The following is a 14070-nucleotide window of genomic DNA, read 5'->3' as shown; positions in this document are numbered from 1 at the left end:
ACTGAACTAAATTACTAAACAAGTGAAAACAAACCATTGACTGAGTTGATTGTTGAAATACCATGTATAGACAGTGTTGATTACTCTATTACATTACGCATACATACATGTCACACATATATAACTGATTCTGATATTCCCAAATAATACAAACTAATCGAATGACTTTTCTAATAGAGATTAAGACAAAAATTTTCATTCACAAATTTTTCATTAATTCCGCCTCGTGAATTTTGAATATTAAAATCAATGCATCGCCTTTACTATTATTTTTCTCATATCTTAACATAATAAATATTATTATTTTCTCTTTAAAACATTGCATATTTATTAAAAGTTTCAATTCAACAAAATACATTTCACTTCAGTTTGGTTTCGATAAAAAGTTTTTTGTGTTAGAAACATTGTTTCTAGGCACGTATTTATTTACATTACAAAATATACTTTTACATATACAAGAAGAATACACAACACAGTACAGACTCCGAACTGAGAGCGGAAATTGAATCTTAAAACAATACCAAAACAAAATAATGTATGGTATTTTATATTCAATGTAAGACAATTTCCTTCAATTTATAAAAACATTTTATATTTTAAACGATCAAGTGTCTGTTTTTTAGAAATGGTTCTATACGTCTATTATCACTTTCTTTTTTTTTAAAGCTTAATAATTTATTTATGACTGAATTATTTTGACATCGATGACTGCGACGAAGAGTCTGTAGTAAACTTTAAACCGACATGTCTGGGATTGTCCGATGGGATAGTAGTCAATGCCAATTTTTTGATTTTTCACACCTGGTTCAAAACAGAAGGGATATTTCGGAAATAGTTTAATTCAGGAACAATCCATATGGGGATCTTTTATTTTATTAACAAAGGTGGTGTATAACAAGTGTAAACAAACAACTGACTGATTTAATTGTTGAAATACCATGTACAGTTATTTATTTTTTTTATAAAGAACATTTTTTGCACTTCAACTTTTATTATATCTCTAACGGTTTACAAAATGGGTCCCACGGACCCAATTTCCAATTGGCCTATGTTGCTTATTATCGAACTTTTTACGTCCTAAGCACGCTATAACGCCCTAAGCACGCTATAAATATTTTAGCTTGATATATCATATCGTTTTTGAGTTACCGTTAAATTTTTCTAAATGAGAAGCGTTTTAGGCTCGTCATAATTGTTACTGCCTATTACATGCTAAAGGTTGCATCATTTTATCGAAAAAATTTGTTATTTTGTCGTTTAATTTAATTCCTTTTTACGAAACGGAATGTTCAAAATGTAAATTCGTTTATCTTCGCATACATTTCATACATTTGCAACATATTTTTTCACATTTTCTTTCTTATACCAATTTTATATTTTAAAAGTATTTAACATGAAAATTATTCCTAATTTTCTTTTAGTTTAACAAAGGATAATTTTTTTTTCTGTAATTTATACAATTGGAAACTGCGTTAATGAAAGTTTTTAGGAAGATAAATGTAGTGACGTAGTGAAATATCGTTGACTAAAATTAATTTATTTAATTTTTTGATATATTTTTATAAATTACTAGCTGTGAACTACCCGCTTTGCTGGGCAACATCCCCACTTGCACCCCTCCCTCCACATTTCCTTGCGTCGGATAACAGTTTTGTAATGTACACGTCATGCTCTTTTATTTGATACCCCACTTAGGTATATTTGTAAATATTCGATAATTCCTTCCCTCTTTCTCGCTTCACCTTTCTACCCTCCGAAGGTTAAAAGTAGACAAAAACAATATATCTTTGAAGCTGGTTGTATATCGTGTCAATATTTGAGCTTAATCGATGCACAACTTTCTTAGTTTTTGAAGCATATCCCTTTCAACCCCTATTTCAACCCCTTACTCTACTATAATATGGATGTATTATACATAAAAACCTTCCTCTCTATCTATCACTCTATCTATTAAAAAAAACCGCATCAAAATCCGTTGCGTAGTTTCAAAGATTTAAGCGTACATAGGGACATAGGGACATAGGGACAGAAAAAGCGACTTTGTTTTATAATATGTAGTGATAACTTATTTGTTATTCTGATGCATGACTACATTATTGTCAAGTTTCATTCAAATTCATTCATTAGGTTTTACGTGAAAGCATAACAAACACACAAACAAACAAAAATCCTTACATTCACATTTATAATATGTAGGGGTATACTTAAATCTTCGTGAATTTTGATTTGAAATTTTTAGAGATATCTTATGATATTAACAACCACATTAAGCCAGAAAATAGTTGAATAAAGGTACCTTAAGAACTTTTAAAAGGGCAGACTGTATTCTGCAATATTACATTTTCTGTTAAATACGCCATTAAAACTTTTTATAAGGTAATAGTGTGCGCTGTTTGTTTGACTTTCTCTGACGTTTGTTTGGCGCTTTTTGTTTAAATTCTCGAAATAATTTCGTGTTTCCACCAAAAATCTACCGATCTATAAAACAATCTCAGAATAACAGAAGCATCTTCTTCTTAAATAAACAACTAGAGCATGAGTTTTTACAAATCATTGGATGAATTTTAAACTCGGTTGTAACAGACGTAGACAAGTGAAACTACTACACAAGTACAATTTATTATATGCATATATTTATAGTTTTTGTTTGGACTTAGCCCCCCAGGATAGATACCTACCATCATACTGGTTAAAACATAAAGTAAATTCTCAAACATAAATATGGGAGGAAAATAAGGTGTAATGGTTTATTGCATAAACAACAACTGACAAATGTTTTGTTTTATGCGAATTAGTTGCAATGATTTCGTCTGCTTCACAAACTTTGTTATTTGTATAAATCCTTAGGGTAGAAAACAGTTACTGGTTTAATTAAGTACACATTATGCTAAAAAACTGAACAGATATGAATCAACAAGAAAAAACCTTCGAGTATGGTTATTGGGCTTAAGTACGCTGAATGTTCTTTTTTTTTTGCGGTAAGTTCCTTGATCAAAATAAACACAATTTTTTGGGGCCTCTTGCGAGTCAAATTGTGAATTATTTCATTTTAAAATTGGAAGACCTATAGTGTTAATTATACAAAAAATAATCGGTGATTGAACTTCAAAAATGTTTTCATCATGAAGAAATATATCACAGATTCTGTTTATGAAAAAAAAACATTACCTTACGGCGTTTTCCAAAAAGAAAACATAAAAAAAACTTTCGTTTTTGACATTTAAACGTCAGAAACTAGTCAAATTGACGTATAAATTTGATCTTTTACGATATTTTTAAGTATTAATATTTTTTTTAAACATTTACGTGATACAAATATTATTTTTAATAATAATTTTATTGATAACTTAAATTCAATGAATATAAATTAGTTTCTAAATTGACTAGTCATGTGACGACCGAACTACTTTAAACAGAAATTGTCTTACTAGTTATTGAAAATATAAAATGAAGAAACATAATTTGTACCTTAAAAATATATTCATTTGATTTACATTCTGGGTAGACGGTAAAAATTTTTTTGTGGGTATCACTGTCATGTCAATATCAGTGTGAACGCCAAACTCATTTGAAAATTGTGGGAATAGTAACACTAGCAATAATTATAGCAAACGACTTAATGTAGTATGGGAGTCAGGTCCACATTGGTTGGCGGTATACAAATAATTATGGTGGATAGCCCGATTCAATACTGTTATACTAGTATCTGTCTCTTTACCCTACCAGCAATGTAATAAACCTCATACATTTCTTACCGTGTAAAATTGGACCTCTTAATAAACAAACTGTAGTCTTTCAATAATTTATACAAAATATTAACTCAAATGATCTTTTAATGAGTTAAATGATATCTATATCGAAAAATATGTATTTAAAAATCTTAAATTATTGGATCAAACGTTTTAAAAATGTACCCTCTTCAAATGAATTTGAAGACGATATTTGAGCATGATTTCAACACTTTTTACCCTCACTTACAAATAACTAAAAGAACGCAAGTAAGATTAAAAAATGTCTTATTTCATATTTTATATTTAAACCATCGAACAATACAATAAAATGAATTTTCTTTAGAAATCTATTCAAATCTTGTATTTCCAATTAACAATGTAATTAACTGCTATTGAACAAAGAAGAAGTACCTCACTTTGTTTAAGAACCAATTCAGTGTCTACAGTTAACAAATTTGAATTGTTATCAAATAAATTCTCTTTTGTTATGTTCAACTCAATTTTGCATACAAATTTATTGCTGTTCTACTTCCATAATAATAAACAAGTGAAAAAAAAAATTGAATGAGTTAATTGTTGAAATACCATATATAGACAATGTTGATTACTCTATCACATTACACATATACCTATACATGTCACATATACATAACTGACAATCCCATATTAATACATACTATAAAATTTGTATGTAATGTGTGCCTCGTGAGGAAACAGTGATGTTTACAAAAAAACGTAAAAACTCAATTTTCTGTATATAAGACTGCAGTATATAAAAGTTTCGAATACATCGACAATTCAAAATATGTAAGTGCCATAATTTAAATTATACTTGAAAATTGAGCGCCGTTTCAAATAAAGGACGACACATCTCACCACTTAGAAATAACTATACCTAAGCTTTTATAGTGACGATAAAGTAAATGTACAATATAATTAATATGCATATCGAAGTTTCTATTTCGTAAACTTTTAAACATATAACTGGGAATGTTTGACGAGGTGAAAATTTTCACTTTAGTTTGATTCCCTTGTTATACAAATATTTTAAGTGTGTTTTTCCTTTTCATAACATTTATTCAACTATAAAATGGCAAATTATGCATATTTTTAGTAAAATTCAAAGTAGTGATTAACTTTTCATTAAAAATTTTTTAATCCTCCACTAAAAAATACCAATATAGTTTTCAAAAGAATAGAGCTCAAAAAATCAAGTAAAATGTAATTTCTGGAATAATAAAAAAATTCCTAGAGCAGGAGCTGCGTTAAAAGCAAAAAAAAAAATTATAGAAATTACTTTCGAAAATTTTTGAAAACAAAACAAATGGCAGGCAAAATGCCGTCATAATTGTGTTAGGTTTTGAAAATTAAAAAAAAATAATAATACAAGCATTGATATCCAACACTTTGTATACAGGGTATTTCAACAATTAACTCAATTGTTTATATTTTATAGTATTGAAAAAATTGCGAAAAATGCATCCCGCTAACAGAAAAAATAAACCTTAAAAATTAAGCTTCAAAAGGAACGGTTACTTGAGCTTCGTGAGATAAAACAGACAGTGTAAAATCATTTATCCAAGTTAGCGATGCGATAGTTATTTATAATCAGATTATAATTAACAAATATGAAGTATCTTTCAAGTTTGAAATTTAGTTTATATAATAACAGTTTCGAGTAGACTTTAATTAACAAGCAAAATTCATTCTATCAATACAGAAACTTGAAACTTGCGAAACAAGCGAAAACATAAAACATTGGTTTTCAAATTTATGATAAAACCAGTTTATAAAATCGACCACCCCAAGTACTAGCCAAGTCAAAGAAAAATTTAATATAATAAGATTTGAAATACTTAGAGATATCAATTGGAACTGTCGTATACCCAACTGATATAAACGTACTGATCCGAAATTATACTGTTGTCAATTATGCAACGCGCTCTGAAACTTAGAATATTATCTAAATGATGTACTATTACTTAAAAAAGGATCGTCATTCAGGACACCGGTATTAGTATCATAACATTCTGCCAATATTCCAGGCCTATGAGCGGGTCTTTAATCACCCAAAGGCTGGCCCCGGTATCTGATTGATATCAGGATCATCTTCATCAAAATGAACTGACTAAAATTACTGTGTGAATCATTCCCAAAAATAAACTAGAATACACAAACGATAAAACGGGCTAGAATCTAGAGTACATAGTAGAATAATTTGAACTAATTACCGAGTTTAGTACTTATTACTTATTCTATTACACATTAACAAAACATACAAAACATAAAAATAATTACATTGGGTAGTATACTCGTGAGCGACGAAACTGAGCCAGTGTAATAAAAAAAAATATTTAAAACCATCATTGCATGTTTTTGAATTAATTCTTTTTAAATTTAAAAACAAAAATTTTCCATGTAATTGTTAATGGAAAATTAAATTGAAAACCATTTTCAATTGAAAATGACTTCTAATCTATAAATTCAAACACCAGTGACGTTAACACATCGTTTTTAGAAAAGCCACAACACGGAGAAATGATAAAATAACACATGCAGAACGATAAATGGTTTGTTTCTAAACTTGTTTTCAATATATTATAACGTAATTTTCAATAGAAACAAGTCGAAAAATGGAAAAGTATTGTGATTCCGATTGGCTCACTGCCTCAACGGGTGTAAATACGTCATTAACATTTTTTTTTTTTAATTATTAAAAAATATAATTATGTAATCAAATGGAGACAAAAACAAATTAATGCAAGTTCTCTATTTTAAGCATAACTACTTTATATACAGGGCATCGTTTTTAAATTGCCATATGCCTGAACCTCGATAAATAAATTTAAACGAGGAAAATGCTTCAAACGAAAAATAATGGTTTCTAAGGAACACATCTTATACCGGCATCGAATTCGATCAAAGTTTTCAAGTTCAATTTAAACCTCACTCTGATGCATAACTGACAAACAAAAGATGAAGGCCTTAAGTTAGAAAGTTGTTCATTATAAATACGCAAAAATTTTTTCTTCGAAACATTTTTCTGTAAAGCGAATAGTTTAGACAGTAATTAATAGCAAAAATCTAGTTTTATGTGCGTTAGTTCATTCAATACATATGGTCTTTATAGAAAAACAACCCACTTTTATTTATTGGAAAAATATTTTCGAATAGTGTTTAGATTTCGCAGAAATAATTATAAGAAATGCCAATTTTAATACGAAAAAACAATTCTGGGTTAAATTTTTCAGTCTGTTTTTGCCTAAACTGTACCATTTGAGGAAAAATGTTACTTTTATAAATCAATAAAAACTTTCTAATTTAAAGTGTTCATCTATCGATTGCCGGTTATGGAGTAGAGTGCGTAAAATGTGCGCCTACACATCCAACATTTTTCGCTGTATCGAATTCTATTTCGCTATATCGCATATCACAAAGTAACAAATTTTTGTACTTGTCACTAGCCTAAATTATACGGTAAATGAATATTATTGAATTTAGAACCAAATAATAGGCTATTCTACTATATTTGAAAAAGTACTTCAAAATGATGATTTTGCTAATAAAAAGCCATCAAATATTTATTTCGGAAAAATACACACGCTTTCTTGCCAAAAACTTAAATTAAATTTTAGACTTTTTTTAAACTGTCAAAAAAGCGGGTATCCAATTGGTGACGTAATATCGGTTAATATTGGGAACATATCTGTCAATCTTATCTGTGTTATTTCGTATAATGAAATAACACAGATAAGTTTGACAGATATATTCATAGACATCTGATTATAATAAATATAAATACTTATTATCTATGTATATATTATACCCAGCTGTCTACACTGAACTAACTGATGGTCTATGGTTCATACCGATATGACATCACATCAGGGCTTGTTCGCGATTTAGGTCACGTGATATACAATTAAAAAATTACGATTTTTAATTTTAATATTATACAAGAAAAATGTGCTTTTATGACTTGAAATCAGAATATTTAAATATATTTATACATAAATTTTAACTTTTTTCAAATTTCGTAATTTATTTTTCACTACCGAAAGTACCCTATTACAGTTGTGCTACCTTAAAGAAAAATATCAGTACTGTGTCTGTCAGTCCTATGTGTTAAATGTTGTAGGAAAATTATCTCAGGCTTCCATTTTTATACCATGTATATATGAAATATACATAGTATATTAAGTTTAGTCCCAAGTTTGTAACGCTTAAAAATATTGATGCTACGAAAATAATTTCGGTATAGGTAAATCGATCGGAAATCGATCTGAAATATCGTTTTTTTCGAAAATTACTCGGCCAAATAATTTTTTACGATTTGTTCGAATTTTTCTAAGGGGTACCCCTTGAAAAAATTGCAAAAAATCGATACAAATTTATCGTCTCCAATTTCGATAAAACTCTTTATATAAGGTAATTTTGACCCAAAAAATACAAAAATCGGTTTCATTTAACGATTGGGCGAATAATTCTCGAGATAATACCGGAAATCGATCCGAAATATCGTTTTTTTTTCGAAAATTACTCGGCCAATCGCCAAATAAACTCGATTTTTGAATTTCTTGGGTCAAAATTACCTTATAAACTGAGTTTCATCAAATTCCGAAACAAATAATTTTTTACGATTTTTTCGAATTTTTCTAAGGGGTACCCCTTGAAAAAATTGCAAAAAATCGATACAAATTTATCGTCTCCAATTTCGATAAAACTCTTTATATAAGGTAATTTTGACCCAAAAAATACAAAAATCGGTTTCATTTAACGATTGGGCGAATAATTCTCGAGATTATACCGGAAATCGATCCGAAATATCGTTTCTTTCGAAAATTACTCGGCCAATCGCCAAACAAACTCGATTTTTGAATTTCTTGGGTCAAAATTACCTTATAAACTGAGTTTCATCAAATTCCGAAACAAATAATTTTTTACGATTTTTTCGAATTTTTCTAAGGGGTACCCCTTGGAAAAATTGCAAAAAATCGATATAAATTTATCGTCTCCAATTTCGATAAAACTCTTTATATAAGGTAATTTTAAGGAGTCATAAGGTCATTTGGGTGTTTGCTGCGTAGGACCTATCTTGTAAACCGTTAGAGATGTAACAAAAATTTAAATGTAAAAAATGTTCCTTATAAATTATTAAACAACATTTTTTCGTAAACATCACTGTTTACCCGTGAGAGCACAAAATTGTATAGTATGTATGTTATGGTTATATCAGTTATAGTATCAGACAGAGTAATCAACACTATCCATACATGGTATTTCGACAATTAACTCAATTGTTTGATTTCTCTTGTTTACAATAAAATAGAGTAATAATATACATAAAAAAAAGTTTAATTTGTATTAAATTACTACATTTTTCATAGGAAACCAAATTTCCGACAATTTTTGTTTGAAACCTTTTTTCATAAAGTTGATGGTTTTCGAGATAATGGTCAAATTGCTTTTTTAATGCATTTATAGCATTAATTATCAGAACTCAAGCACTCCCGAGGCTGTGCGTTAATAGGATCTTAAATTACATGCAGAATTCCTTTGTTTGTCTTAGAATAAGCCCACACAAAACATTATTTGAATTCAATATGATCGGATTTCTTTGCAGAGGAGTATATTTATACCATGTATATATGAAATATATCAAGGTATATTCAGTTTAGTCCCAAATTTGTAACGCTTGAAAATATTGACGCTACGAAAAACATTTTGGTATAGGTGTTCATAGAATCATTTAATTAGTCTATTTTCGGTTGTCCGTCCGTCCATCTGTGAACACGATAACTCAAAAACGAAAAAATATATCAAGCTGAAATATACAGCGCATTCAGGACGTAAAAATTGAGGCCGAGTTCGTAAATGAACAACATAGGTCAATTGGATCTTGGGTCTGTAGGACCCATCTTGTAAACCGTTAGAAATAGAACAAAAGTTTCAATGTAAAAAATGTTCCTTATCAAAAAATAAACAAATTTTGTTTGAAAAATTTTTTTGTAATCATCGCTGTTTTTTCACGGGCACACGTTAGATGCAAATTTTATAGTATGTATTAATATGGGATTATCAGTTATGTATGAGTGACATGTATGTGTGTGTAATGTGAGAATATAATCAACACTGTCTATACATGGTATTTCAACAACTAACTCAGTCAATTGTTTGTTTTCACTTGTTTTTTTTCTAAAATAAAATGTGTCATATATCTCTTTTCAAAACATATCTATTATGTTAGTAATATCTATTAAATATGACTTAAATGAGAATCAACAGGCAAAGCTTTTGTTTTGTATGCAAACTCGGGCGTACGTAGGTACACATATCGTATGGCGTATAACGTACATTATGGCAATATACCAACCCTACATGGAAAATATTTAATTCAAATGAATTGAAAATAAAATGAAACAATATATCAACAGTTATGAGATAGGAAGCCGTGAAGACAATAATAGATAAAATGCCATTCAAAACTGAAATTATGAGGCTGTTATTATATTCCAGAAATAAAACAACAATGAACCAAAACTCATATTCATATACACAGTGTCCCTGAAATATCTTTACAACGCTCTACCACATTTAGCTTAGCTTAAAATAAGTTCTTTTAGTTTTGTGTGAGCGATTTTGCATTTTAATAATTTTTTTCAGTTTTTAAGTACAATCCGTTACTCAATCCAAACTTTATTAATAACAAGTGAAAACAAACAATTGACTGAGTTAATTGTTGAAATACCATGCATAGTCAGTGTTGATTTCTTTATCACATTACACATACAAACATGTGACACATACATAACTGATAATCAAGTATAGTACATATTATAAAATTTCCGCCTAATTGGCGCCCTCACGGGTAAACAGTAATGTTTACGAAAAAATGTTTCAAACAAAAGTAGTTTAATTTTTTATAAGGAACATTTTTTACATTTAAACTTTTGTTCTATCTCTAACGGTTTACAAGATGGATCCTACGGACCCAAGACCCAATTGACCTATGATGCTCATTTACGAACTTGACCTCACTTTTTACGTCCTGAGTACGCTGTAAAAATTTCAGCTCGATATCTTTTTTCGTTTTTGAGTTATCGTGTCCACAGACGGACGGACGGACGGACAGCCGGAAATAGATTAATTAGGTGATTTTATGAACACCTATGACAAAATTTTTTTCCTAGCATCATTATTTTTAAGCGTTACAAACTTGGGACTAAACTTAATATACTATGTATATTTCATATATACATGGTACAAAAAACACATGTAAATAAATAAAGTTTTTCATAATAATTGTTCGAAGTGGCCACCATTGACACGCCTACAAAAATTTATACGATGAATAAAATTATAATTCTATCCATAATTTCTTCGTATTTTTAGAGTATTCGTAGCGTCTTCCATTCGTTCAAAAGGCAACCTGTATATGCAAGCACTTAACAAATAAAATTTGCAAAATTTAAAAAACTCCCGATAAATTTTTTCGGGTACAGAACCCTTAGCTCGCACTAAAAACGTATCTAAGAAAACACCCCATTACATAACCTTTCAAACGAAACAAAACAAAATCCAAATCCGCTCATCGGTTTAGGAGCTACGATGCCACAGACAGACACACATAGCGGTCAAACTTAACACCCCTTTTTTTTTGGTTCGGGGATTATAAATAAATATAATTTTTGGTTTTCCAAGATTGAAATTGGCCATTTTTAACCCCCGAATTAAAAAAAAAAAGGAATAAGTTTGACTGCCATTTGTGTGTGTGTCTGTCTGTGGCATTGTAGCGCCTAAACGAATGAACCCATTTTGATTTTTTTGGTTTTGTTTGAAAGGTTTTTTAATGGGGACTTTTCTAAGATATGTTTCAATGCGAGTTTAGAGTTCCGTAACCGAAAAATTTGTCGGGGGCTTAAATGTTTTAAATTTCAACTGTTGCCTTTTTTCGAACTTTAAATAATTAATATCCCTGTTACGAATTTTTGGTTTTTCATATTGTTTTTCAATACTAAATATCCCTGAAACTATTAATTTTAGAGAAAGTAAAAATAAAATTAAAAGCTTTTTCTCCAGACATAATAAATAATTTTGGCACTTTTATGGAGGAAAATTTTATTTTATTTTAAGTTGCGAAATTCCAATCGTTATAAACCGGTACTGTGAGAAACTTAATTGTGCTTAACATCCTACAGAGTTAGGAGAATGTGTCAACATTCAATTTTGCCACTTATCATGATAAACCTTAATAAAGTACAAAGTTCCAGATCTGACAAAATTTACCGGGTTTCTTGATTCTTAATTAACATGACATATTTTTTAGCTTAAATTAAAAACATGACAGGGGAATATAACAACAACTTTACAAAAAATGACAAAAAGAGCATACATAACCTAATTGTCTTCTCGTATACATATTTACACTAACGAAATATTGAACACTTCAATAATCAGTTGTTTTTTTAACGACAATAACGGAATTGTCAATTAGTCAATTACCTTTGATATCGAAATAACCCAAAACAGCCATGAAATTATTAAATATTCTTAAATTATCGTTAAATATATTATGCAAATGAATAGGTACTGAATAATCAGATATTACATATTTGAATCTTATGAATTGAACTAAATGAATTTGCAAGAATCACAAATATTTCACAACAATGTTTGTGGTGCCCAATGTTTCAAAAGATGCATAGATAAAAAACAAGTAGTAACTAAGTTTTGTATAAATTACTTAAGAAAATTAAAAAACTGTATCAATTAAAACACAATTTTGAATATACTGACCCACTTTGTAAAAGAAAATATCAATACAAAATAAAATGGGGTTAACTTACAAGTTCATTGTCCCCATCCGCCATTTTTTCATAAAAATATTATAAAACGAATAAATATTTAACACATTTAAAATGAATAATCACTAGCTAATTTATAACGTTGTATCAATATTATTAAATAATTGACATTTTTACTATAAATAAAAAAATTATAAACTGTAATGACGAATATTATTGCATTCACAATATGACTTCACAAAACTGAATCTGACTTCACACTTTGACAACTATTTATGCAGACGTCAGCTAGACAGACGCCTCACGCCGCTTCTGCATCACTTACATTATTTTTTACAATTGAATTTCTAAAAATAAAACCCCAATTATATAAAATATGTATCAAAATTGATTTGAATTCGATTTATATAAATTAAATATCATCTCAATTATTTCAAATGAAGTTTTTAACAACTGTTATGTTTTAAAAAGAGATACTCTATATGAGAAAATAAAGAAGTAAAGTGAAATAACAACAATAATTATAAACATAGCCTCTAAATAATTTACATTTAATATATTTTAGCTATAATATTAATTAATAATTGGCACTAAAATTTTCCTGAAAAATGCTAATAATTGATATCGGTTTTGCTAGTTTTAATATTATAAAAGACGATTTTTTTGAAAATATTATATGAAATATGTTTAGGTTGGTAAACATGTAAAGTTTAAATATGGCGTCGTACAGACGACTGGTGCGTGTGATACCAGTGTTAAATTTATGAATTTATAGTGTAAATAAAGTTCAATTCGTTTGTGATTACAAAACAATTTTGTTAATTTGTGTTTATAATCTGATTTATTTACCAAATATTCATTTTGGTTAAAGGTAAGTTCGATATAATTTCAAATTTTCATTGAATTTTTTCTTATTTTGACGGCTGTATTGGTTGTATGTTATTCTTTTTGAGTTTCTCTCCCCACCCACTAGGTTTTCAAATTTTGTAGGTGTATTTTGATTCCACAGATGTGACTCAAAATGTGTTTTGTATGGTTTTTGATAAATTATTTACTTTTTTCTAATGATCAATGTATTTATTGTATTGGGAATAATTAGTAATGAATTTAAAAATAGATTGTTTATCATCGGTTTATTGATATTGAAGTCAAGTTTTTTTATAATTGACATCTTGAACAACATGTCATGACGTATGAATTGTTTTGCACTTGTAATCTGTTTTGATTATGCAAAAGTTACCTATTCGTTGTAATTTTGTGATGACGTAATCATTATTATTTCAGCATTATTAGATAAAGGTAGTTTTATTTGGGAAACTTTCATTTTACTTCAATTCTTATAACAAATGTTTGCCCGGCCGGAAAAATGTGATGAAAATGTATAAGGGTATTTGAGGTCAATGTTGTGTATATTGAGGTAGGATTATTAAGGGTGGGTGGATAAATTCACGATAAAAACCGACATTTCGTTTCGTGATAAGACTGTTCCGCAATATTTGTTAAACTTGTTGTATATTATTTACCTATTTTATAAA

The 14070-nt window shown here is 28.7% G+C and overlaps 1 protein-coding gene across 1 annotated transcript in view; it reads right to left on the bottom strand.

Moving 5' to 3' along the window:
* The window catches only part of LOC123297816 (3-phosphoinositide-dependent protein kinase 1), a 40227-nt gene extending 27464 nt beyond the window's left edge, over window positions 1–12763 (bottom strand). The window contains exon 1 of the mRNA XM_044879608.1: window positions 12578–12763. Coding sequence (XP_044735543.1) covers window positions 12578–12601 — 24 coding nt within the window. The 5' untranslated portion in view covers window positions 12602–12763. The remainder of the gene's footprint in view (window positions 1–12577) is intronic.
* Window positions 12764–14070: the final 1307 nt, after the last annotated feature.

Source organism: Chrysoperla carnea, chromosome 4 (genome assembly GCF_905475395.1).
Source record: "Chrysoperla carnea chromosome 4, inChrCarn1.1, whole genome shotgun sequence".
NCBI classification, from domain to species: domain Eukaryota; kingdom Metazoa; phylum Arthropoda; class Insecta; order Neuroptera; family Chrysopidae; genus Chrysoperla; species Chrysoperla carnea.
Note: the sequence above shows the minus strand (reverse complement) of the source record. Positions and strands in the feature narration are given on the sequence as shown.